Consider the following 24,237-nt stretch of genomic DNA (forward strand, 5'->3'; position numbering starts at 1 on the left):
AGATTATTTCATCTGTGCTTTTTCCTACTGTTGTTTTGTGATTTCATGACATGTCATGAGAGTGCATAATTGAACATGCTGGAAGATTAATTTTAATAAAACACATCAAGTCACAAACACATCTCACTGTAACACTGCATCCTCTTCTAAAAGATCAAAACATCCTCTGCACTGAGACAATCTGAAACTCTATATTACAGTCAGCACACTCTGAGTCTAGTGAGACGTGTGGGTTTTCTCTTGATACAGAAGATGATGCTGAATTATCAGAAGATTGTTTGGGTTGTGGGAAACATGGGGGTTTTTTTTCCTATGTTTTTTTAGATTCTTGCCAAACTGCTAAGAATGATTAATATTTTCTTTCCCCCTGTCAAGAGAGTGCATATTTTAAACTATCACATCATTGCTGTATATATATGGCATGATTCCACAGTGATGCTTCCAGTGTCTTACTCAACAGCTTTGAACAGTCATTTAAAGATATTTAGCTCATAAAATTGATGGAAGCATTGGCAGCAACATAAATAGTTACATACTGTGTTTCTCCCCCAAGTATCCATCCCTAAACCCCTTTGTAGCCCAGCTAGGGCACCATCCATGTCTCAGAGGAGGATGTCTCATGCCTTTTGAAATGTCACATCACTCGCATGACTTTATCATGAGAAGGAAATAAAAAGGTCATCAAAGAGATGTCACTGGTGTCTATCAATTACAGGACATTCACAGAGAAACAGTGTGGTAACAGCCAAGATCCCCAAATGTTCTCAGCTCATACAGCAGAACTGAGATCTGCCCACTCTCAAGGTGTTAACTTTAATTTGTGTCAACCAACACTCATGGTACTTATGAGTTTTTGATATCTTCAGGGTAAGAGTCAAAAAAGGTGCCAATTCTTGCAGCTGGCCCCCATTTTATCTATGGAATTCAACAGCTGCAGATCTTCTGGATGATCTAAACAGAACTTGCCATTTATGATGGTGAAAGAGCACTTCTCCATGACTTCAGGCTTCCCAAGAATACCTGAGGTGCCTGGACAGCAACAACCACTGAGTCCATGTGCCAGATTTGAAATGTAAAACCAAAAAATCTTTCCTTAAAGCATTTTTTTTGCTCATTAGAGGTATAAAATAAAAGCAGGAAGATTTAATTCCACATGATCAGTATGGAATTCACAGCCAGGCAGTTTGTGCTCAAAATTTCACTCAGAAGTGGTTTTCCTTAAAAAGGAAATGATTAACCAATTCAAGTATTCCCTGCAAACCAGGGATGGTTTCCTTCTTTCTCTAGTCAGGTGATCTGTGCTCTCTGGAGGTGTTTCTGCACCTCTTCCTCCTCAAGGCTCTCATGTCTCAAGCGCAAGAGCCCTGGACAGACAAGCAGAGCCCACAGGGCAAAGCAGACACAAAACAGCAACTTTCCCAGTGAGACTGGGAGAGGAATCTCAGAGGTGAAGAAGCTCCTGCCAGCACACAGAAAGTGACAGCCCCAGGCATTTCTGGGTTCTTTGTGTTGTGTCAAATGTAACCTTGAATCCACCCAGTTAAAAAACAACCAAGACCAGCGAGCGAGGCTCATATGGATAGACAGTCTCTGGGTGGAGTGGACCATCAGGGAAAGCAGACTACAGCTGCCAGTGCTGCTATAAAGGAGTAAAGTCTTGCTTCCACCAGCCCTATACTAGCTCAAGCCACAGCATCAGAAATAGGAGTATCAAAGGCCAGGTTGCCAGTAACTCAGGTCACAGAATTGTAGGGGTTGGAGGGACCTCCAGAGATCATTGAGCCAACCCCCAAACATTGCAGCCCTGCAATGAGGGGCAGAGTCATGTGTTGCAGGATTCATCAGGCTGTCACTGCCTCCCATCCCTTGTCACTTCAGGTGTCCTCTTTGAGTCAGCAGCAGGAAGTTCAAGCAAGCAGGACTGATACAAATCTGACCTAGGTAGAAGCTCAGAGAGGACTTTCACTTAGGCAATTTTTTCTCTCTGTTAAAGTTTCCTATTAATACAAAACAGGGCAGGGGGGAAGTAAAAGGAACAAAGGTTGCTTTCCCAATTCTTCATCATTATCACATAATAACATGGGTGAACTAAGCCTAGAACCTGGTGTCTTGATTTTATATATAACACTGGGAAAGTCTCCAAGGTTGAAACAAAAACCTTACCCCAGCTCTCAAGCTTGGCAGGCTTCTTTGTCTTGTACACCACAGATCAGAGGGGTGGGTTTTGGCTCTCCTACCTGAAATAAGCTTATTCTCCAACATGCACTTCTGTTACTTATGAAAGCACTATGTTCTCCTACTTCCTGAAGTTGGGAAGATGCCTCAGGTGACAGAATCACATCTTTTTGTACAAGCTTTGATATCATAGACAGTCCTTTTTGATACCATCATGGTTAGTAACTAAGTATAAGAGAAGGAAGCTAAAGGGTCTCCTTTGCTTCCAGTGCCCATTACAGCAAAACAGTTGCAAACCAACCTGCCCCCAGCACTGGAAGTCCTGCCAGCCTGTTTCTCCTGGGCTGCCTTACAAAAGGGAATTCACTTCATGCAAGCCCTTTGGCTCCAGGGAAAGTTTCTGGAGCTTGGGACAAGTGCCTCTGAACCCCACCCCAATTCAACTTCTGCTCCAACCTCTGTATCTCTATTGTTGTATGGGTTCAGTTTCCCTTTGCCTAGCTCTACTCCACAACAGGATTTCTCATTTTTCCTTTCCTCTCTCTTTCTGGACTGCTGGAGGAATTGGGGTAGAAAGTCAGACTGAGAAGATCATCTTTTCGATGCAACAATCCAATGAGTTCAGAAAACAGCATCTGCCATCTTCCTGGACATGATGCTCCCAAGTGCTGAGGCTCTGGAAAACCCAGAACCACTACTCTTGGCCCAGATGAGGGCTGCCTACAATCAGCCTAAACCCTTCTGAAAGCATGAACATCTACTTTGGTACCTCAGGGAGTAGTAAGGTGGTTTGGTTTTTTTAAACCTAATGATTTACACATGCAGAAGCAGAGCACACAGACAGAAACTACACTGACTTTATCTGTTCAGTCTGATGAGGGGAGAGGAAATAAAAGATAAAAACCAAGGTGGACCCCAGAGAAGGCAGTCCCACAGCCAAGGCTATATCAAGAAACAGCGAGTGAGATGGAGATCATCATTCCCTGGCAAGAAAAAACACCTCCATGGCAGCCCCATGTGTGCAAGCTGGAGGTAGGGAAAGAGGTCACCTTCCTGGGACGACTCCTCCCCAGCCCCCACCATGGGGCAGAGCTCATGTTTTCCAGGAGACATTGGCCTGCCCCATAGTGCAGCTGGTCCAGTTGAAACCATCTTTGCTCCTATGAAGCAGAAATATACCTTTTTCTCCACAAATCTGAATAACAACCCAGGAGGAGCTTGGATCTGCTCTCCCAGCACCAACCCTGCTCTTCCTGCAGACCCTCAAGGTTCTACCTACCAATTCTCCTTGGGGGAAGAGAGAATAAGCAAAAAATCCAAGAATTCAAAAACCAAACAAATAAAAAGATGCCTGTGAATACCAGCTATAAATGGAGTATCAAGTCCTGCTGTAAACTCACAACAGAGCTGAACTAAAAATAGTAATACAAGATGAAGCAGTGCAGCACCAGTGTGGATAGGAACAGCAATGTCAAGAGGATGAATGTAGAAAAGAAGACAACTTTGCTACAGTAATTATCTACCTAACACAGAACAATGTGGGATAAATATAGAAACCTCCCTGCCCAAAAGGCTCCTACTCCCACAGCGATGTGAAAAGAAATGAAAAAACCCAGAAAATTAAACTATAGAAGGAAAAAAAAAAACAAACCCAACCCACCAACTCTCTTTCTTCTTAGATATAGTGGCATTTTTCTAGTTTGCCTTTTATTACATGATGCATTCATTCCCTTAAGTGAGAGATCTGACCAGAATGGACCTAACGCTGTGTGTCACCTGCACCCTTGGTCAAAAGCTCTGGCAGGGCGAATGGGATTATTTGCTCACATAGTGCAGTGAGGCTCAACAAGAAGTTAAGAGACTAAACAGACACTGTAAAGATCAGGGAAAAAATAAACCACCACCTCCAGTTCCTGTTTATGCCAGCTAATTGTTGTATTCCTGGTGTATAATTCTCACCTCGTTCACACTGGCAATCGTGGAATCCCAGACTGGTTTGGAAGGGACCTCAAAGCCCACCCAGTCCCAACCCTCTGCCATGGGCAGTGAAACCCTTCACTAGCCTAGGGTGCCCAATATGGACACCTACACTCAGAAATGGGTCACAAATGAGCAAATGCACAGGAGTAGCAGAAGCAGTAACCAGAAAGCTCACAGATGCCTTCAACGTGGGAAGTGGGCAACACTATCAGATCAAAGTTGAATTCCTGAGGCACACACGTCTGGATTGGCTCCTTAGACCAACACAACAAGGCAGCTGCCTTATTCATGGTGAGCACCCTTCCTAAAAAATCTTTAGCAGGTAGGTTTGAGCTGCATAGAGTCCTCCTAGCACCTCTAAATGCAAACCAACTTGCCTGCTGCCAAACGCTGCAGTGCTGGTCAACACGTACCTTATAAATTCCTCTCTAGAACAACAACAAAAAAGGACAGATATACAATTTGGTTTGATTGCTCATTTAAAAATGTTATTTTGGAATTTGACCAGGTTTTTTTTGGTGATCTGCTGTACATTAGAGAAATCTCAAAGGTAAGTGGTTATTCTAAACTAATATCCAAAAAGGTAGTATCTAAGCTAATCAAGTTAGAAATTGTACAAGAATGAAGTTGAACACAAGCAAATTTGTCAAGGTGAGTGTAAAGGAAGATAATCTGAGGGTATCATGCCAATTCCTTTGCCAAATATAGATCATGACTACAGAGGTTTGCTACCCTTAAACTTATCATTTATGCCATACATAATCACTTTGCCTTTTACTGTTATTCTGTTGAACTACTTGATGTCACACAGTATTTACATTCTTTCTCTTTTCCTTGAAGAGCCAAAACACAACACAACATGAATTCCTTGCTTTGAAAACTCAGAATCTCATGGAAAAAAAAAAAGTAACTATGTACTTACGACCAGAGAGAGTTTCTTCCTTGTGTGATGACTCCAGTGAATTTTGTCAGCCTTCGAGCATCAACTTCAATCCACTGATACGGGTCATTTCTTCCTGCACACCAAGCACCATCATAAAAATCATTTTCGTTAACACCTGCCTGAAAAGAAGGCAAAACTCCCTTCATAAATCAGAAGCAAGAAACTGAACACCTTTCATGGGGAAAAAAGAACACATGGAATCATCATTCATTCTACTTACTCCTTTGGCTCCAGTTTAAGCCCCCTGAGACCATCATTCTCAATAGCTGTATAGAGTGACCAAAACATTTTCTTACTCAAAGAGCCTTTAAAAACTAAGAGGCATTGCATAGAAAATTAAGTTAAGATTTAGAAAGCATAAAGGGAGTGCCCATGGCCTGACAGAGCCTTTATCCAGAAAAAATTATCCACATGGTCTTCAGAGTTATGGAAGCCCTAACAAGCCACCTCCAAGCCATGTAAATAGTGGCCATGGGTGGAGAAATCTCCTTTCACCTGGAAGCAGCAAAGGAGACTGTAGGGCATGTAGAAACAAAAATACCATTTCCCACCAATTTTCAACCCCAGAATTATTACTTTTCATCCCTAGGGATACTCAAGCCTTAAGCAAATTAACATTAAAGTTTAAAACTTTAGGAATGCCTAGCAGCACTCCAAGTTGTGTACCAATCTCTATGCCAATTTACATTGGCAAGAGCACCACAGCCTTCTCAGCATTCTCAAAGAAATAGCTGCAAGACATTTTGAGCAAGTGGTATTCCAAACTGCATTTAAAAACCTTGGCATCTGAAGTCCTCAGATATTTATCCTGTTACTAAAGCCCAGGAAATGTTTAACACCAAGCTGGCTACAGAAGATTTTCCATGTGGTCCTCTGAGGCTACATGTATTTTTATCATATTTCATCTGTGTTTAACATACATTTATCACTGCCATCCATGCAATTCCAAGAGTGGATTTCCTTAAATATTTCCCAAATATAAGAGTGTGGAAAACTATATAAGTTTATATTACTTGCAGATCTTAAAGCTCTGATATACAGTTATTGAATGCTCAGCAGTATACTTTCAGTTGCTGTGTGTGTATACAAGAAACCTGTGAAGTACCCAAGAATAAAACTGCCAATTAAACTTCCTGAATTATCTTTCTGCTCCCCACTAATTAATACCTAAATTGATACCTAAAAATGATACCTAAAACTTCTTGTTTTCTCGGATACTCACATCTGAGATAGGGAAGTTGAGAAGTTGTCCTCCTGCATCTACCAAATGCACATTAAGTCACCTATTTCTATGTATTAACTCTGACTTTTTAAAGTGAAGTTTGTATAAAAGTCAAAGTACGAGATGCAGAGAAAAAAACTATTAACAGTGGAAGGTAAATTCTTCAAGGGGAAGTGAATGACAGGAAAACACAAGAATATAAATATGATCACTGACCTGAGTTATAACCTTTCTCAAGAAAAGGTTTTGATTCATTTTATAATAAGATGGAATTTGAAGTAGCCTTAGGGTTTAAAACCAATGCTTGCCAGGAACTGTTAAGATCTGCAGAGCACCTTGAACCAGTGTCCTGCTAATCCCCTTCACACTGATGAAATTCTACCTGTTTCTGCAGGCCAAGCACCCTTATCTCTCATTGCTTCAGCTGGGATCCTGCTTCCTCATTCAGAGGGAGGGTATTTCCCATTGGTGTGATGCTCATCAGGGTGCAAAACTCTCCTCTATGTTATGGTGAGAGGAGGGAAGCAGAGGAGAGAAAAGAGGGGCTTATTTGCAAAATTACCTTAAATTACATATTCAGGTCTCTGTGGTTTCAGTGGGACTTAAAGCTAAACATGGGTTTAAGTTGTACATCAAATGTGAGGAGTCTAAAGGACATGCTTACAGCTAAGCACAGCTTAAAATACTACAGCCTTAAATAGGGGCAAAGAGAGCACAAATGAGAAAAGAAAGGGTGCTGCTACTTCTTCCTGCTCTGAGTTCCTGGTGTGGTGGGGATAATCAATGAGAAAATCTTATTAGAAACATTTCCAGAGGAAAACTTTTCCAATAGATTTGTGTTCGAAGTTCTCAAGCTTCAAGTCTGTATTTTTTCCTAAGGCACTTGAAGTTTTGAATTTTCCCTATGGTCACTTAAAAATTACTGTTTCTAAAAAAAAAAAAATCCCCACCCTTTATAAACCCAATCAAATATTTAGTAGTTAGAATTGCTGTTAAATTTAATTCCTTCAGGGAGGGAAAAAAATCATTCCTGAAAGATGAGAACAATTATATTCTAATATGAAACCAAAGAATATAGATCAAGATACCTTTCCTCAGTAAGTTGTTTACTCAAATTTACACCTTGTATATTGAATTAGCAGAGAGAATGGATTTAAGTTAGGATGTGCATAACTTTAAGGTATACATTTAAAACGCTTAGATTGCCTTCATAAAAAGGAAGGTGAAGGAGCTAATGAAAACTGGAGGCAAGGACTTGGTCTTTATTGAACTGTTTATTCCTTCACTGAATTTTCAAGAGTAACTTGAAGTCTAACCCAGCTTAGAGTTCTCTTGCAGGCAAACATAAAGACATCTCTCAACATGCAGTGTCTTAGGAGAGATACTTTTCTGATACAGGAGATGGACTTTTATTCTGTCAGTCTTGAATAAATTATCTATAAATGTGAATGCTGAAAACTGTAGTTCAGATAAAACAAATCTACTTGTTATGTACCCAGAAGTTAAGATTAAGGGAAACCAAAAGGTTACAACTCCTTTACAAATTACTTGACTTCTGGTTTTAATTCATTTTCCTCTTCAGAATTAGACATGCAGGTGAAAATAAACACTTGCTTGCATTACCCCTGTTCCAAAAGCCTTATTTTATAATGAGGAAAAATACATTACTGCCTAAATGTATTCAAACAGAGGAAGAAATTTCAGTCTTCTGCCACAAGGCAGCTAGAGAGGTGGTAATAATATACCCAATATCGAATGACTTCTGTGTAAATTCTTCTCTGCTCCCAGATCACAAACATTATTTCACCATAGGAAATTGGGGGGGGGCAATCCTTTGCTCATCACAGGTATTTATAGCCACCACTGCCAGTGGGAAAGAGGGGGAGAAGAGTGAAAGCACATGGGCTGAAAGCAGACCTTCAGTAAGTTGGTCTTTTGGTTATGTTTTGATAAAGGAGCTTTTCAAAAGGAACCAGTGAAACAAAGAGCTGAAAGCACAAAAAAACCCCACCAAATGCCCTGCTCATTTGCATACATGATTGCATTACTTGGCTAATCTTCAATGCTGTTTGGATTTCTCCAACCAGAAAAAAAAGAGGAAGGGGAAGAAACATAATTTGACTAATTACTTCAGGTTTTAACCACTGATAATTATTTTCCGAGTGACAAATACTAATGACTTTTATCCCTGAAGGCAGAGCGCCTCACTGAGTGTTATTTTATGCTATGATCTTTCTTGATGATGTGAAATTACTCCTGGTTATGCCACTTCTGCAGATGCAGGGTAGATCTCCAGTGGAACCCGAGCAGCACTGCTCCTGCCCTCAGGATGTCCCAGCTTAGTCACCACATCCAAACAGGTCTGGGAGCAGAATCAGGTCCCTCACAGTGCAAGGTCACAAGAGAAGCAGGTCCTAAAAGTTCTTATCCTGTCCTTCTTCAGAATGAAGTGTATGCTGCTGGATTAATTTAATATTATTTGAATAATTGAAACAGAAAAACTGCTCTAAAGCCTTGGATAAACTTCACAATACCATAGCCCCACACAAATTGAGGTAGTGCCTTTTACCTGGGGTGAGCCTGAAGCCTCCCAGCTCACTTCAGATCATAGACAACAAGATAGGGCAGAAAGTGAATTTCATCTTATTTTGGGGTGGGATGCAATAGCCACACAAATAATGGCATTGTGGTGATGTCCAGACCATGTCACAGGGGCAGCATCCCACAAAATGGCTCATCACCAGACACTTAGCAGAGTTCTCTGGAGAAACTTGAGTGACACATCAGCCTCTCCAAGCCTCTCTGATTCAGGCCAAGTATTTTCCTCCATAAACAGTGCCAAACAGCATGAAAACACAGCTGCTTTAAGCCACTGCCTTTTGCTTTTCCCCAGCACGGTGCAACCTGCTCTTTTGAACAGCAAACAGAAGTCACCAGGGATCACCCAGTCCCTTGGGGTACCTTTTCTTGCTTCTAAGTGTGTATCTTTTAAATACTACTGGAATTCAGAAGCCTTAATGCAAATTAAAATTAAGCACTGGAAAAAAAAGTAAAAACAATCAAGTGATGGGGAAGAGATCTGCAAATTCTAAGTGGCTTTGAAAAAATCTTAAAGTGCTATTAATTTTAAGCAGTCTCTAAAGGAAAATAAATGGAACCCCAAACTTTTAACACTGACAGTCACAGTGGTCAAGGGGCTTAAGGAATTACTGTGTCTATAGCATGCAGGTAAGTTTTCAGTAACAGTAAAAGCTTTTGATCCCAGGATACCAGAAAACTCTGCTGGGGTGATGTTGTAGCAGAGACAAAGGGGTACATTTAAACAACTAAACTAGTGAAGCCACTGAGATCAGACTTTGTTATGAGCTGGGTTTTGTTGGGTTATCAGTATCAGGTAATGGGCCTGGTGCTGAAAAGAGCAAAACCAGCTTTCAGATAGTAAGAGGAAACCTCATCCTTCCTAGTCCCAGTCTTAGTAATTAGCAAACCCTTCCACAATCTAATGAGTGTCTAACAGTGAAAGATAACCAATAAATGAAATAAAACTTAGGTTTATTGCTGTTAGATTGGTGATACTATCCTGTATATGACTGAGTTTTAAATGTTGCACTTTTTATGCAAAAGTAGCTTTTCTTTACACTAGAAAAAGCTGTAACTCAAAAAAGAGCACTAATAAAGTGAAAACTGAGGCACAAGAAATGGGAAAATAGAAGTTGGTCCTGTAAAGCACCTAAACACATCTTAAAATTAAATAAAAGAACCAAAACCAGATTGTGTGTTAGTGGTTTCTGAATTGAGGCTTTTGTTTGTTTTTGTTAGCATAAGCAATGCCACAGAAACACTGCCTTTAGGGCAAGCTCTTCACTTAAACCCCCCAGTTTCAATTAACCATCATCATTAAGTACAGGCACAGAACAAAGCAAGCAACTTGCTGGTTGAGCCTCCTCCCAGTCTGATGGCTCAGGGACCTGGGACAGTTTCCCACCCATTCTGTGGGCTGCCTCCACCTTTGCTTTACTCATAGAGGTCTGGTTGGGTTTGCACCCTCAGCACACCAAGTTTGGAAGGGGTTGTTTTCTTTCCCTAACTAAGCCCCACAAATCTAAAGGTTATCCATCAGCCACTCCTATAATCCCAGTGTTTCCCCTTCATTTGAATTACATGAGCTGACAAAGCAGTCAGAACCGATAACCATCCCCAGGTTCTCTTTATACAACCTTAAGCCATTCTCCCACTTAGGAGAGAAATTGCTGTTACCTGAATATTAAGCCTTCCTCGGTGAGCCCCAAGGCCATACCGCTTTGCTGTAGAGGCATGGAGCTGGAAGTCAGTAATTTTTAATGTCTCTAGACCAAGTGGAGGGCAATCTGCAAAACAAAAGATTGATTAAAATTTAATTAACCAAAAAAAAAATACCAACCACCAGCACCACGGAACACAAAACAAACAAGTATTCAAAGTTCTTGGGTCTCACTTGTGCCAAGCTGGCTGGGCTCCTCAGCTGGTATAAATGAGCACAGCACCACTGAAGCCAATGAGAAATGGCAGCTCTCAGACAATCAACCAGGCAATGCTGCTTTATGCCAGCTGAGGAGCTGGCTTTTTGAGGGGCTCAGTTGTTACTTCTTGCCATATGCTGCATTTCTTTTTATGCATTTACACAGTATTTCCTGTCAAGTGTTTTTCAGTACAGAATGCCAGTAAAATGTCCTTTTATTTTGGCATTTTCTTTTTCATCTCATTTTCTGTTTTGTTTCTTTTTTTTGTTTCCCCTTTTTCCACACCCTCCCCCCCCCTGCACTCATTCCAAGCTACTGTATGAAGTTATGCTTCTAATTAAAATCTGTTCTGGAAACTTCAATCCCTGTCCCTCACATTGCACAATAGCATCTGCTTACAGAGGTCTGGGAGGCTGGACAGCCCAGCTCTGCAGAGGTAATGACTAAGCACAAAGAGAGCAATTCTGAAACAAGGGTCTGTCTCTCTAAGCTCCACAAACCTGCAAAGCCTATGAAGAAAGAAAAGCAGATGCCACCACTTTAAGCAGCTACCCAGCGATGCAGCAAACTGGAGTCTGGAGTTCTGGCTTTGGAAGGTAAGATGTTGGAAAGAGTTTACTTCATGATTATGGGAAAAATGTTCTGCTCGAAAATCACCCCAACCACCAGTTTTTAAGTCCCTCACAATGCTCAGAGTATTTATCCCCAAAATACAATGGTGAGGTTCTCAGCATTTCATGGGAGGTAGACAGAAGAGCAGAGAGACACTCTGGGAGCACCGAAGTTCTACAACAAAGCACCATCTAAAGACCCTCAAGTCAGGGGCAGCTGGAACTGGTGAGTCTGTGTGGGTCAGAGGTGGAAAGCAGAGACATACTTAAATTTTAGATGAGTTACTTGTTTGGTTAGACTCAGTTTTGTGCTGCCTTGGCCATATCATGTTCTGGTTTTGGATAGAGGACAGATCTTTTTCCTGCAGCTCAGTGTAGGAGGTTTGCTGCAACTTGCACAAGAAGCTGTGGCAGAGACAGGGAGATGGGAGACAAGCACCAGTTGTGAAGCCCAGACTGCATTTCCACTCTCCAGGGTACCCCTGCCATTCCCAACCATCCCTGCTCACCACCTGCCTGGGGTTGGGATCTTCCTCATGCCATGGTTGCAGTAGAACTGTCAAAGAGCTCCTCCCATGCACTATACCCACATCCTTCTTACATATATAAGTTTCACATCTCACCAAAATGTCATGAGGGTGTGCACAAGAGCATCTCATCCTGGACTAACTTTCACATGCAGTTTTGCATCACCATGGCAAAACATACAGGATTTCCAATGCTCCTCCTTAGTTCATAACAACTTAAAATCCCTAAGGAAAAATGTTACATGCTGTCAATTCACGCCAGTATTTCTTTGCTCATCCTCACTTACCAAGTTCCTACACAAATCCAGGGCCAAATGTCCCCATCAGATGCAGTACAGACAAATGCTAAGCATTAATGTATTTTCTAAAGTAGCAGCAGGGATCCTAGCCTAACACAAGAGACAAAATGTAGACAGTTCCTCATTTCAAAGGGCTTTCAATCTAATTATCCAAAAGAGAGAAGAGACAGGATGTACAAGGAAAGCTAGAGGAAGGAGTAGCTCAGAGGATTTTTGTTTCATTGGCTGATTGTTTTAATCACATTTCCTTATAGAGTGTTTCATCTTTCCTCATGTTCTGACTGGAAGAAGTCTCAGGCTCTGACAGATCTCTCCTGGGCTTAAATTCTATAGCTGGGGACTGCTGTCCTTTCTTCAACAAGTTCTCTCCTCTGGTTGGAAGGCTTGGAAATCAGTCTCATGCTGCAACCCTGCAAACTCTTTTGCACTTTGGTACTGTTTCCAGACACTCAAAAGCCACCCAGAAGCACCCAGACCTGAGATGATAATAAAAGGAAGGTGCTTTTTCATGCTCAGTTTGTAAAATATCATTTCATTTGACTTTTATACCGTAAGCAAAGGCTTATGGAGCTGCCCCGGGGACAGTCAGCACATCGCTGCTCCACGGGACGCACAGCCACTCAATCCACAGTCCCCTTTCCTCACTGCTGCTCTCTTCTGTACCTATTTTTTCACAAAACCTGTAGGAAAGACACAATATTTCTGACCCTGGCAGCTGCCTGTCAGACCTGGCTGAAGTTACCTGGACTGACATACACCAGTCAGTGTACGTACGAGAAGTGAACTGAAATATCACCAACTGACCATAAAACTGGAATGTTCTTGGGTTGCCTGTGGATCTCAGGGAGGGTTTCTTAACCTGAAGAATCAATATTTAACAGGCTGAAAAAGCTGCCTGTGTGTATTTGTGTGTGTTATCTCTGTGTCTTGAGGAACTGAAGCCTAGGAGGAGACTCAAAAGCGTTCATATGGATCTCAGTTAAACATGCCTGACTGCTCATGATTTTTTTAAGGATGAATGTCCTGGTTTTGGCTAGGATAGAGTTAGTTTCTTTTCTAGCAGCGGATGGAATGCTGTGTTTGGCAGTTGGGATGAGAGCAGCACTGATAACACCCTGATGTTTCTAGTTGTTGCCAAGCAGTCAGGGCCCTCTCAGTTGTTCATATTTCCCCGCTAACAAAAAGGGAGGGGACACAGCCAGGACAGGTGACCCAAGCTGGCCAAAGGGTCATTCCACTTATGTCATGCTCAGCATAAAAGGGGTGCTGATGAGGAGAGGAGCAGGCTGCTCCAGGATGTGTGGTTTTGGGGATGGTCCAGTGTCGGGATGGCTGTCAGCTGTATGACCTGAGCTGTGTGGTTCGGTGAGACACTGCATTATATATCACCAGTTTCATAGATTTTGCTATAAAGTCCTGTTATTATTATTATTATATCTATCTTTCTGCTATCCCAGGAAACTATCCTTATCCCAACCAGCCAGGTTTTGTTTCCCTGGGTTTTCTTCTTCCTCCCTTTCTCCCTCCCTCAATCCAACCCCCAACCCCTTCAAGAAGAAGTGGCTGTGTGGTGCCCAGCTCTCAGCTGGGGCAAAACCACGATAAAGAACGATCCATATTGTCTGTGAATGGATCAGATTAGTAAGCCAATATTATGAAATGCTCAATTTCATGTGAGTTTTCAATGAAAGCAAGACTGGGCTCTAAGAGCAGGCCAGAGCTATCTACTATATGCCATGTAGATAACCGATGAAAACTGTGCAATATGTTAACAATACAGGGTCCTTTCTCAGTGTTCTCAGAATCACTGAATCACAAGGTTGGAAAAGACCTTTAAGATCATCAAATCCAAACTTTCCCATCCTATTCTAAACCACATCCCTTAGTACCTGATCTACCCTTTTTAAGTTCTCAAGCCTTACAGTATTTCAGGGGGAACCATTAGGATCTTTACCACTAATTCAATAGTATCCAGGAGTTTGTTTTTTTCACTGTTATTTATGTGAATCAGTAGGAGAACAGCTAACTTGCTTTCTCTGGAAGTGAACTAAACTTTAAGCTGTCACGTCAGTAACCGCATCATGTGAAGATTTTATAATTCTTTTATTTAACTTGGCAGGAAAAATCAAGTTTTTTGCTCCAGCACTCGACTGAAAATTGATGAAAAGCACACTGCTTTCACAGTTGGTCCCTCTTTCTTCAGTGACCATCCCAAACTGGGAACAGAGCAGCAGGATTCTTCATAAAAGACCATTGACCTTTAGATGTTTCCATGTGTGCAGCTCTGTACCATGATGATATTCTTGGAGTCACCAAGCCTATTGTTTGCAGTAGCTTTGGTGTATGGAATTTGTGCTGTTTTCCACATGAGAAAAACCTTTGCTTTTGAATGAAATTATGTCTTCTAATTCTAGCCATGATGTTTGCTTATTAACACTTTAGGAATATTAATTTTTTCCACATGCATATGAATTCCTGTGTCAATAAAGGGATGAAAAGAGGAGTATGTTAAACCAAAACATCAACCTCTAAAGTACAGAGATGGTGTTGGTAAATGTTTTGCTATGGACCCACCTAATTAAGTCCAAGTTTCTCATTAGAATACAACACAGTCTACTTAAGGTTGCCATTTCACTACCCAAAAAAATGAATCCTGAGTCATGGAGCGAATTCAATTTCAGAGTAATTGTTTTATTGGTGTGTGTCAGGACAACTTATTTTTGAAAAACATAGAGGAAAAGAAACTGATTTATGGCATTCATAAAGACTGAGCTTTTTAAAGGATTGCTTTAATATATTTTATTTAAGAAATCTTCCATATAGCAACGAAAATTGCCACACAATCCCTAAGACTGTCCTAACAATTTCATATTCTCCATGCTGGTTCAAAAAATACTAGCAGAAGCTACAGAAATTGGGCAGCATGAATGATCAGAGCAGTTCATACCTTACAGGTTCAACTGGAAATGATGTAGTAGAACTAGATGACCTCTGAAGTCCCTTCCCACCCAAAGGAATTCTATGATTCCATGATTCTAGTTATTCAATAATTTCTTTAACTGGTTGGAAAGCTAACCATTATAAAATACAGGAAATTCAACTATGGCTTTGAAAGACACTTAAATCCATGTGCTATGTCCATAATGACGCATCTGGAGCATTTCTGGTTTAGGGTGACTGAAAAGCAAGCATTAAGCTTGCAGATGTAAGGAAGAGGTCGAGTTGTGGATATTCCCCTGTTCCTGGCCTATATCCAACCATGATTTGACTTCTGATTTGCAACAATGAATTAGGTATTTGCTTTAAAACCAAGACATTAATGAGACCTCTAGATTGAATTAATCCCAAGACCTGAAAAGAGATGAGGCTTGGATTCACACTTGATAACATCTGCATCTTTGTTTTGCAAGGTTTCCATTTTGAGATGGCTTAACCTGTGTTAAATGGTTATCTCTCAGTGTCCATTATTTTCAATTATCCTTCTGCTAGCCAGCCAGATGACTGTATCCCAGATAAAGGCATTTCTTATACTTCAACACTGTCAGCAAGAGCCTGCCCTTTGAAGTCAGGAGGGGGAAACACTTGAGAATTACTTCAGTCACAACCTCAACTCTGGAAATGTCAGTTTACCAGACATAATTTAGGGCTTGCCCATACCACGAGCAATACCTGAAGGAGCTACTGAGTTTCCTTCTCAAGCCCACACCAACTCAGCCTGCACTCAGCATGGCTTTGTGCAAGGATATTAGCCCAGGTTTGACAGCAGTGTCAGCCTCATGATGGCTATGCCTGAGCAATGATGTGTTTTCCACTGAAACTCTGGTCAAAGAAAACACCTTCTGCAGAGCCAGTTTGCTTGTCTTTACACCTGCAGCATCATTACAGCTGCTCAGCTACAAAATTAGCTATTCTTCATGAGAAAACTGTGTTAGCAGGCATTCTCAGAAAAATATTAATTCAAGAAGTAGAAGATTTATGTATGAGCAGGGCAAGGAAAACACTTCTGTTCATCTTTATTGCCCAGATTATGAATTTATTTTATTCTCTTCTGGTCTAAATAAAGCTTGTCAGATAAGCACAGGTTGTATTTATAGCTCTTGTATCTAATAATGATGCATTTAGGAAATCATTCTGTGCTGTTCTTTCAAAGACACAGCCTTTAAAGCAAACCATTGTTTTATTTAAAGGAGATTTTCCATCAATTTAGGAACACGTTCAGTTTTTCAAATGGGATGAAAAAAACCACAAGCATCATGTTTCCTCCTCAGTTGTATTTTTTATGAGCTGTCCCTATAATCCTTTTCAATCCCCACAAGTCTGTTCTTGTCTAACTCCTCGTGTACAGTGATACAGGGATCCAGGAGCGGAGCAATCTCAGCCGTGTGCAGCCTGACAGGCTTCTTGACATTTGGAGGCAGAATGTACTCTGCCTATTTATTTTCTCTCTGTTTCTAAATGTGTTTTAGCTCCAGGAGCTTTGTCATTTTTAAATACGTAAGCATCCCCTTGCACTTCAAAGCTTCTGTTTGGGGAGAAATGGTGTTGCACTACTGAGATACAGCAGTTCAGAGAGGATGAGAGGAGGTCAAGGCAGTGCTAACAAAATTTCCTCCCTGCAGAGAATGGTTTTAGTGCCAGGATTTTTTGTTGTTGCTGTATCTGTATCTCTGCACTTGGTGCTTGGTCTTGCAACAGAGCCCCTGGTGACTCAAATAGAAGCTGGATCAGGTTTTCACTGTGATGAAGACCTCATCACCCCTCCTGTGTAGTGGATTTCTTTAGGTAGTGCATCTTCTGTGGAAACACTGCTGGTACAATCTTCAGTAACACAGCATGCCCCAGGTTATCTCTGCATTCAGCAGCAGCAAAGGACTCCAAAGTACCTTTAAAAATTATGTTGGTCAGTTTAGAGGGTCAAAAATATATGTGGCACATCTTGGCCCTCAAGTAGGTAGAATATGCCCAGGGCAGGGGATGATCATAGAATCATAGAATCATAGGGGTTGGAAGGGACCTTGAGAGATCATCGGTTCCAACCCCCCTGCCAAAGCAGCTCCCCAGCTCATGTTGCACAGATAGGCATCCAGACAGGTCTTGAATCTCTCCAGAGATGGAGCTTCCACAACCTCCCTGGGCAGCCTGTCCCAGGGCTCTGTCACCCTCACTGGGTAAAAGTTCTTCCACATGTTGGTGTGGAACTCCCTGTGCTCCAACTTGCAGACGTTGCCCCTTGTCCTGTCCCCACAGATACTGAAAAGGGGCTGCCCATTTCCCCCTGCATCCCATGCTTAAGATATTCATAAACATTAATAAAGTCCCTCCCTTAGTCCTCCTCTCTCAAGGACGAGCAATCCCAGCTCCCTCAGCCCCCCACCACAGTGAAGATGCTCTGGGCCCTTAATCATCCCTGCAGCCCTCCTCCTGTGTTCAGTTTTGGGCCCCTTACTACAAGAAGGACATTGAGATGCTTGAGCCTGTCCAGAGAAGGGCTACAAAGATGGTCACCAGCAGGTCCCTGCAGCAATAGAGATGACTTGTCATTGCTGGGAAGGTCATGACAGGTATGGTGCCAGCGTGATGTGCTTCAGCATTTTATTTACTGCAGTCAGTACCTGTTTCTTCCTTCCATAAACCCATCTCCCTATCAGATCTGCCGTAGACTCGTCCCTTCTCTGGAGACCTCGTTTTTGGGGGCTCAGCACATACCTGTCCAGCACACTCAGGTCAGGTATCTCACAGCAAAACCCCACATCACAAGATAAGAGTTAGTTTTAGAGTTTTATTTCCTGCTTTTATTCCCTGGAAAGTCCCAGGGTAGATGCAGAATTTAGGATGTGCTTAAGCAAAACACTTAAACATAGAGTTAATGAAGAAGGGGCAGATCTGTGAAGCCACCAATACAGGTAAGTTAAGCCCACAATTAAGCATATATTTGGGGGATGAAGACTTGAACACTTATTATGCTATTCTTATAATTCTTAAATATTTATACTTTTGGGCAAAAATTCTTTAATGTTACCCTAACAGCTAATTTTAGAGCTTTTCCTATGAAAAATATGGTTGATAATTCACGTTCTATCAAACAGAAACCTTTAATGGGAGCCCCAGTAGTCTAATTCCCATGCCTCCAGTAATACTTAGGTCAGAGGTGTGCAAAGGATTATAATACTGCAGTGCACCTAGAAGGTGAAACAACAGAAAAAGCCCATTTCTGCTGACCTGCTGCTTGCTGAAAACATCCCCTGATTGCTTTTCTGTGACGGGCAGCCTTTGTGGGGGCTGAATTAAACAGAACAAGGTTCTCTATGTTACAGTCTCGGGACATTTTGGAGTTGGGGGGATGTGGTCTAGCTAAATGTTGCTGGTTTGATGATGTGATTGTGGAAGTGTGACATTTCCACAGCTGTTCGTGACTCACAGGCTATACTTGGTTTGGCCCAGCTTTTCCCTGCAGACAGGTCCATGCCTTTCGCTCCGAGCGCTTTCCTGACTTGGTTCATGTACAAAGTGCTGCTAGCAATTCACACCAGCTCCTTTTCTGGCCCAAATTCAGGCCACCAGCCCCTGTGCACCCCAGATGAATTGCAGCAGTAGAGGCAGATGAAGGTTCTTCGAGCACACACAGTTTGCTTTTATTTACTTTTTCTTATAAATCCATCCCCAGGGTACTAAAAGAACAGAGCAAGCAATGTGCACTTAAAACAAACCCCTATATAGAACATAAAATACTGAATTTTAGTCCCAGATCAAAAGAGATGCCAATATTTTCTATCCTAAGACAGCATTAATTGTTCTCTACTGTTGCATCAAAGCCATATATTTTTCTAGGACAAGGGGCAAATACTGCACAGGGGGTTGAGACGTTGGGGACTTGTCTCAGAAGGAAAGGGTAATATGTATCACAGCACTGCAGCCTACACTTCTCTCTAGTGTTGCTGTTGAAGATTAAAAAACCAAAAGCACCAGACCACAACCACTTTTAGTTAGAAGCCACAAACCCCAGCTCTGTTAGACCCAAAGCCTCCTTAAATCAGGGGGACATTTTTAAGGGCTCTAGGTGAGTGACGCTCCCACAAATCCTACCCACCTGATATCTCAGAGCTGCTTTTGATGACCAAATATGCCCCTTCTTTGCAACCACCTTCTCCAGGGGCTGCCTCTGGGCCCAGGAGCTGTGTTTTGGCAGCCTCTGAGCTTGTGGGGAGGGGAAATGGCTTTTGATCCTAGCTTGCTTGCTACATGCAGGTAAACTCACTCCTCTCCCTGCTGGGAGTCTCACCAGAAGATTTGCTGGTGCTGCACATGCTTCAAAAACCAAACCAGCTCTTTAGGAAGGGGGGTAGCTACTAAGAAGTCAGAGATGTCTTCTGCTTGATGTCAGGAAGCAATGCAGTCCTGGGGAGGGAAGGTGTGGATTTAAAGCCTTGCTCTGCTGGACTCAGGGGCAGCAGACAAGCACAGAAGCCCTGGGACAGTTTAAAGGCCACCAAAATTTTGTCCCCACCATATCTGATAGCGATGACCCACAGAGCCCTCCCATGGTGCACAGGCACTGAGCCCTTCCCTGGTTTCTTTATGCCACCCAAACACTGCACCAGCTGGCAGGACTGGGGACAACCAGTACTCAAAAAATAGCAGAGTACGGACTGTCTGCAAGGGTAGTGGTGTTTCTTCTACTGCTTCCAAGGTTAAGAGAACATTCATCATTTAAAAGCAAATAAAGAATAAATTAAGAATCACCTGGATCCTTTATGTCAGGTCTGACATGAAATCAAACAGTTTTGAAATTCAAAAAGTACTTTTTAAAGAAAAAATTCTTTCATTACTGTTCACCTTTTGGCTCCCTCACACACCCAGGCTGTGGCTGGTTCTGGATGCAACAAAACATCACATTTAGCAGGAAGATGTCTTATTCCTGGCACAGCTGGGAGCAGGAATTTCCAGAAATTCTGTGCTCTGGGAGTTTTCTGGTGAAGTTTTCAGACTCAAGAGAGAGATCATCTGAACTCCAGATACCATACCCATTCCCTCATGTTGAGGGATGCATTCCCAGCAATCCCAGATGATGTTATTTATGACATGGACAATACCAGAGCCCAGCTCCCCATGCACAAGTCAGCGTGCCTGGGCACAAGGAAGTTAATGGTTAGATGATGATGATGATCAGTTGATGATCTTAAAGGTCTTTTCCAACCAAAATGGTTCTATGATTCTAAGCATCTCCCATTTTTCCTCCTTGCTCTTGCTGCCTGTGGTCCTTCTACTCAAGGGGAAGAAGCACCCACAGCCATACATGCCCACAGGCAGCAGCCTTCTCCTGGTGCAGAGGTGGGTAGGTATGGAAACACTGTCCATAACTCTTTCTGATCATGACATCAAAGCCATTAACAAAAAAAAAATGATGCAAAGACAAGCTGCAATCAGTGTGGACCATCAGCATACAGAGTCATTAAGCATCGCTGTAGGCGTAGCCCCAGAAAAGATTTCCAGATACCTGTGGGACAAGGTACCTTCTCTTTTGTATCTATATCTGACAAATCCTTCACTTTCTCTACAAAAGAATACATGTATTTAGCTGCTCTAAGAACAAGATATTATTCCATTTAATGGCAAAACCAATCCAAAACAAAGACAAATAAACAAAAAAACCCCCAAACAACAACCAAACAGTCTGAAAAATAGCATAATTTCTTAACTTTTTACTTTGACCAAGCCTGACTTCTGTGCTTGTAGTTTAAAATGTCTCCTCTGATGCTTTTCTGAAGCACAGGATGAAGACTTTCTGTAATTCCAGCTAAAGCCACGAAACTGAGTACAGCCATCAAAAATGAGAACCATCCTGGTTTTATTCCAGAGCCAAACAAATAGACTTAGCCAAACAATGGGAGGGGGAAAAAAAAAGACCTGAGACAGACCACTCACACAATGGCTGGGTAGAAGACAAAAATTACTATTCAAATTGTGTATGTGTCCAATGTCTTCATGCCAGAAATAGCTTAAAATATCAAATCATCGAGGTATACTTCAAAACCAAAGGTTCTACAGTAACAACATTGATTGTAGCCATTAAAAACAAACATTGAGACTTGGAATACCATTAACCAGCACAAAATGAAGGCAGAAAATAGCTGCAATCTTAAGATACAACCCTGGCTTGATAAATGAGATACCTTGAAAGTGCTAAAGTTTAACCACTTTCTTAACTCCATTTGAGGGTTTTCTAGCAAAAATCATACAGCTACATAAAAACTGTTGTGGAACATTGGCTTATGGTGCAATTATTTTCCTCCTGCTCTGTTAAAGCTGTAGTAGCAACTTTATACAGAAGTAAATATATATATCTGTTCAGTGTGTCCTTGTACAGAGTCATGGCATGGGCAGGAACTTTCTTAAACATGAATAACCTCAAAATGTCCCTAACTTTAGACCCTAGAAATATAAGTCTATGAAGAGTTCTTCTGGATTTAAAGGTTTTGCAGAAGAGACACATTTTTGGGGGCAAAACAGGTATTCCAGGTGGCACAAGGGAAGTGTACCTGTGGAAGGACATGAGAAAGGGGCTGTAAATGCTCCATCCGAAGGATGAGAATGGCACACCTGGGACTGTAGTAGACCAAGTGGTGAGATGCACATGGAGCAGCTTTAATAGTTCTCAAAAAAACACCTGATTTCACCACAATAGATGGAACTACTAATGGTGCCACCCAGCTTTCACCTTCTCACTCTCCCTAGCACACACATGAAACCCTCCCACATAGAGCAGGGAAAATCTTGAGACATTGTCAAGGAGATCTCATTAGCAGGGATGAACCATTACATTTTATCACTGCTCCTGTAGTTATTTGCCCTCCCAAGTACTAAATTTACACTTGAGAAAGACTGAAATCAGCAGTACTAAACGTTACTCAAGTTTTAATCAAGTTAAGCTCTAGCATACACTAAACCATATTTCTTTTACTTTTCAAAAAGGTAGAAAACATGCTGAAAATTATCCTGAAACAGATGCATTAACTTCCTTTGATGAAGCAGCCCAAAGCCTACCACAAGTACATCAGGGATAGAGATAGAAGCACTTTGCTGTTCAGGTTTGGGCTTCCTAGTAGGCTGTTTTCTACCAGTTTAGCTTTCTGACTGAGCTCCTGATGGGAGCCAGCAAACTTCAGAGCCAGCATGATGAAGTAGCATGAGCTACGCCTTTAGGCAGCAGACAGTCATCAGTCATCTCAGCTGTGAGTTGAAATGTCATCTTTCATTTTTCATGATTAAAACTAAAAATACATGCATTTGCCAGCAGAATGGAGCACAGAAGTGGTCTGCATCTGCAGTTAGGCCTAGGTGGGTAGTACAGGATCATCTCTCTGAGAGTCACTCCCCACCTGCTGGTTGGTGAACAACTAATCCTTGCCAGTTTTAAATCCTTTTCAAGGAATATGCTGCTAATTGGAAGCGACGTGGAAATTTGCCTCCTCTGCATGTTGATGAACAAGGAGTTGCAAACACACCCTCATGCACAAGCAAGAAGACCCTCAAAGGCTGGCTGACGCCTTGCCAGGGGTTGCTGCTCCAACCATCACACCCCAGCACCCAACTGTGCTTATACCCCTTGCAATTAACATCCCTCCTCCTCCAGCAGCAGCAACCGTGCTGCCCACTACCTGGGAGCATCACTGAGGGGGTGGGAACGAGTCCTCAAGCCTCAGAGTTTCTTTGTGAGTCGTCATCCTGCACGGTTGCTGCCTAATGCTCCTCCAGGTTGCACATCTGGGCTAAATACTTGACCTACATAGAAAGCCTGTGACAGGAAATACCTAAAATCAATCCAACTTGGTTTTAAAACCTTTTATAAAGTGTAAGTCTTGGTTTTATGGAGACCTGGTACGTCTGCTCTAGCAGTGAGTTTTCATGTTTATACTTTGGATTTTTTTCCCCCCTAAAATCACATCTGTTGTTATTATTTCATATGAAATAATAAGAGGAATGAATAAAAACAAACACTTCTCATAAAGCATAGAAGTCACTGTAGTGCCTGGAGCTATTGCTCAGACACAGATTTCAGAAGAAAGTTGTGTGGTTGCGATTAACCTGAACTCCAACTTTGTACTCCTTCCCAACCCTGGAAAAGGAATCTGTTTGTGTTTTTTAGAGCAAAGTAAAAGACAAAAAAACCCCAAAACAGTTTAGTTAGCTTGTTTGGTTTTCACTTGATTATTGCTCTTAGTGGGCTTTTAATCACATGGTTGATTCAAGCTCAGCTCTAAGGTAGTACTACGAAGTCAGAAGTGGGTAATACATTTAAAGTCCCAAACAGTGGAAAACTGTTTTAGTGAAGGGATAAAAAAAAATCACCCATAGGATGCACAAAATAATGAGAGATTCTTTGGATATACCCAGAAATCTTGTAAATCAAAAGATTTAGAAACTCGTATTACAAAGCTTTCCTCTTTCCTTCAAAGCACCCTATGTCCAAACTGTTGCGCCCTTGAGAAGCACCCTGGAAGCAGAGCGTGGAAGAGTTCAAAGCAGAAGGAAGTGATCCTTCAAGAATACATTAAATTAAGATTTCAGAAAATAAAACCCAGGCTTGGATTGAAATCTGACTGCATCCACCTGAGGAAGACAGGAAGAATCACAGAATCACAGGGGTTGGAAGGGACCTCCAGAGATCATCGGGTCCAACCCCCTGCCAAAGCATCTCCCTAGCTCATATTGCACGGAAGGAAGGAAGGAAGGAAGGAAGGAAGGAAGGAAGGAAGGAAGGAAGGAAGGAAGGAAGGAAGGAAGGAAGGAAGGAAGGAGCATGAAAAAGCAGAGGAGTGGGATTGCTGGGGTGCAAGTAGGGGCACAGAAGGAGGGATGCTTCCCTTGGGAATAGGTCTATGACTGGAATCTGGGCTCACTGCAGGAACACAAACCCCAGGGCATCACTGGAAGCCCACTGAGAAATGCACCATTGATTAAGGGATCTAAGGACTGAGCCTAAC

At 42.0% G+C, this 24,237-nt stretch overlaps 1 protein-coding gene across 1 annotated transcript in view; it reads right to left on the minus strand.

The window, feature by feature from the left end:
• CPXM2 (carboxypeptidase X, M14 family member 2) overlaps positions 1 to 24,237 on the minus strand; it is a gene marked incomplete at both ends in the record, with an annotated part of 77,444 nt that overhangs the window by 40,355 nt on the left and 12,852 nt on the right. Inside the window, 2 exon segments of the mRNA XM_084265438.1 lie at positions 5,078 to 5,217; positions 10,578 to 10,687. Of these exon segments, the coding sequence (XP_084121564.1) occupies positions 5,078 to 5,217; positions 10,578 to 10,687 (250 nt within the window).

The sequence above is a fragment of the Gallinula chloropus genome (assembly GCF_964237585.1).
Source record: "Gallinula chloropus genome assembly, chromosome: 5".
Lineage (NCBI taxonomy): Eukaryota > Metazoa > Chordata > Aves > Gruiformes > Rallidae > Gallinula > Gallinula chloropus.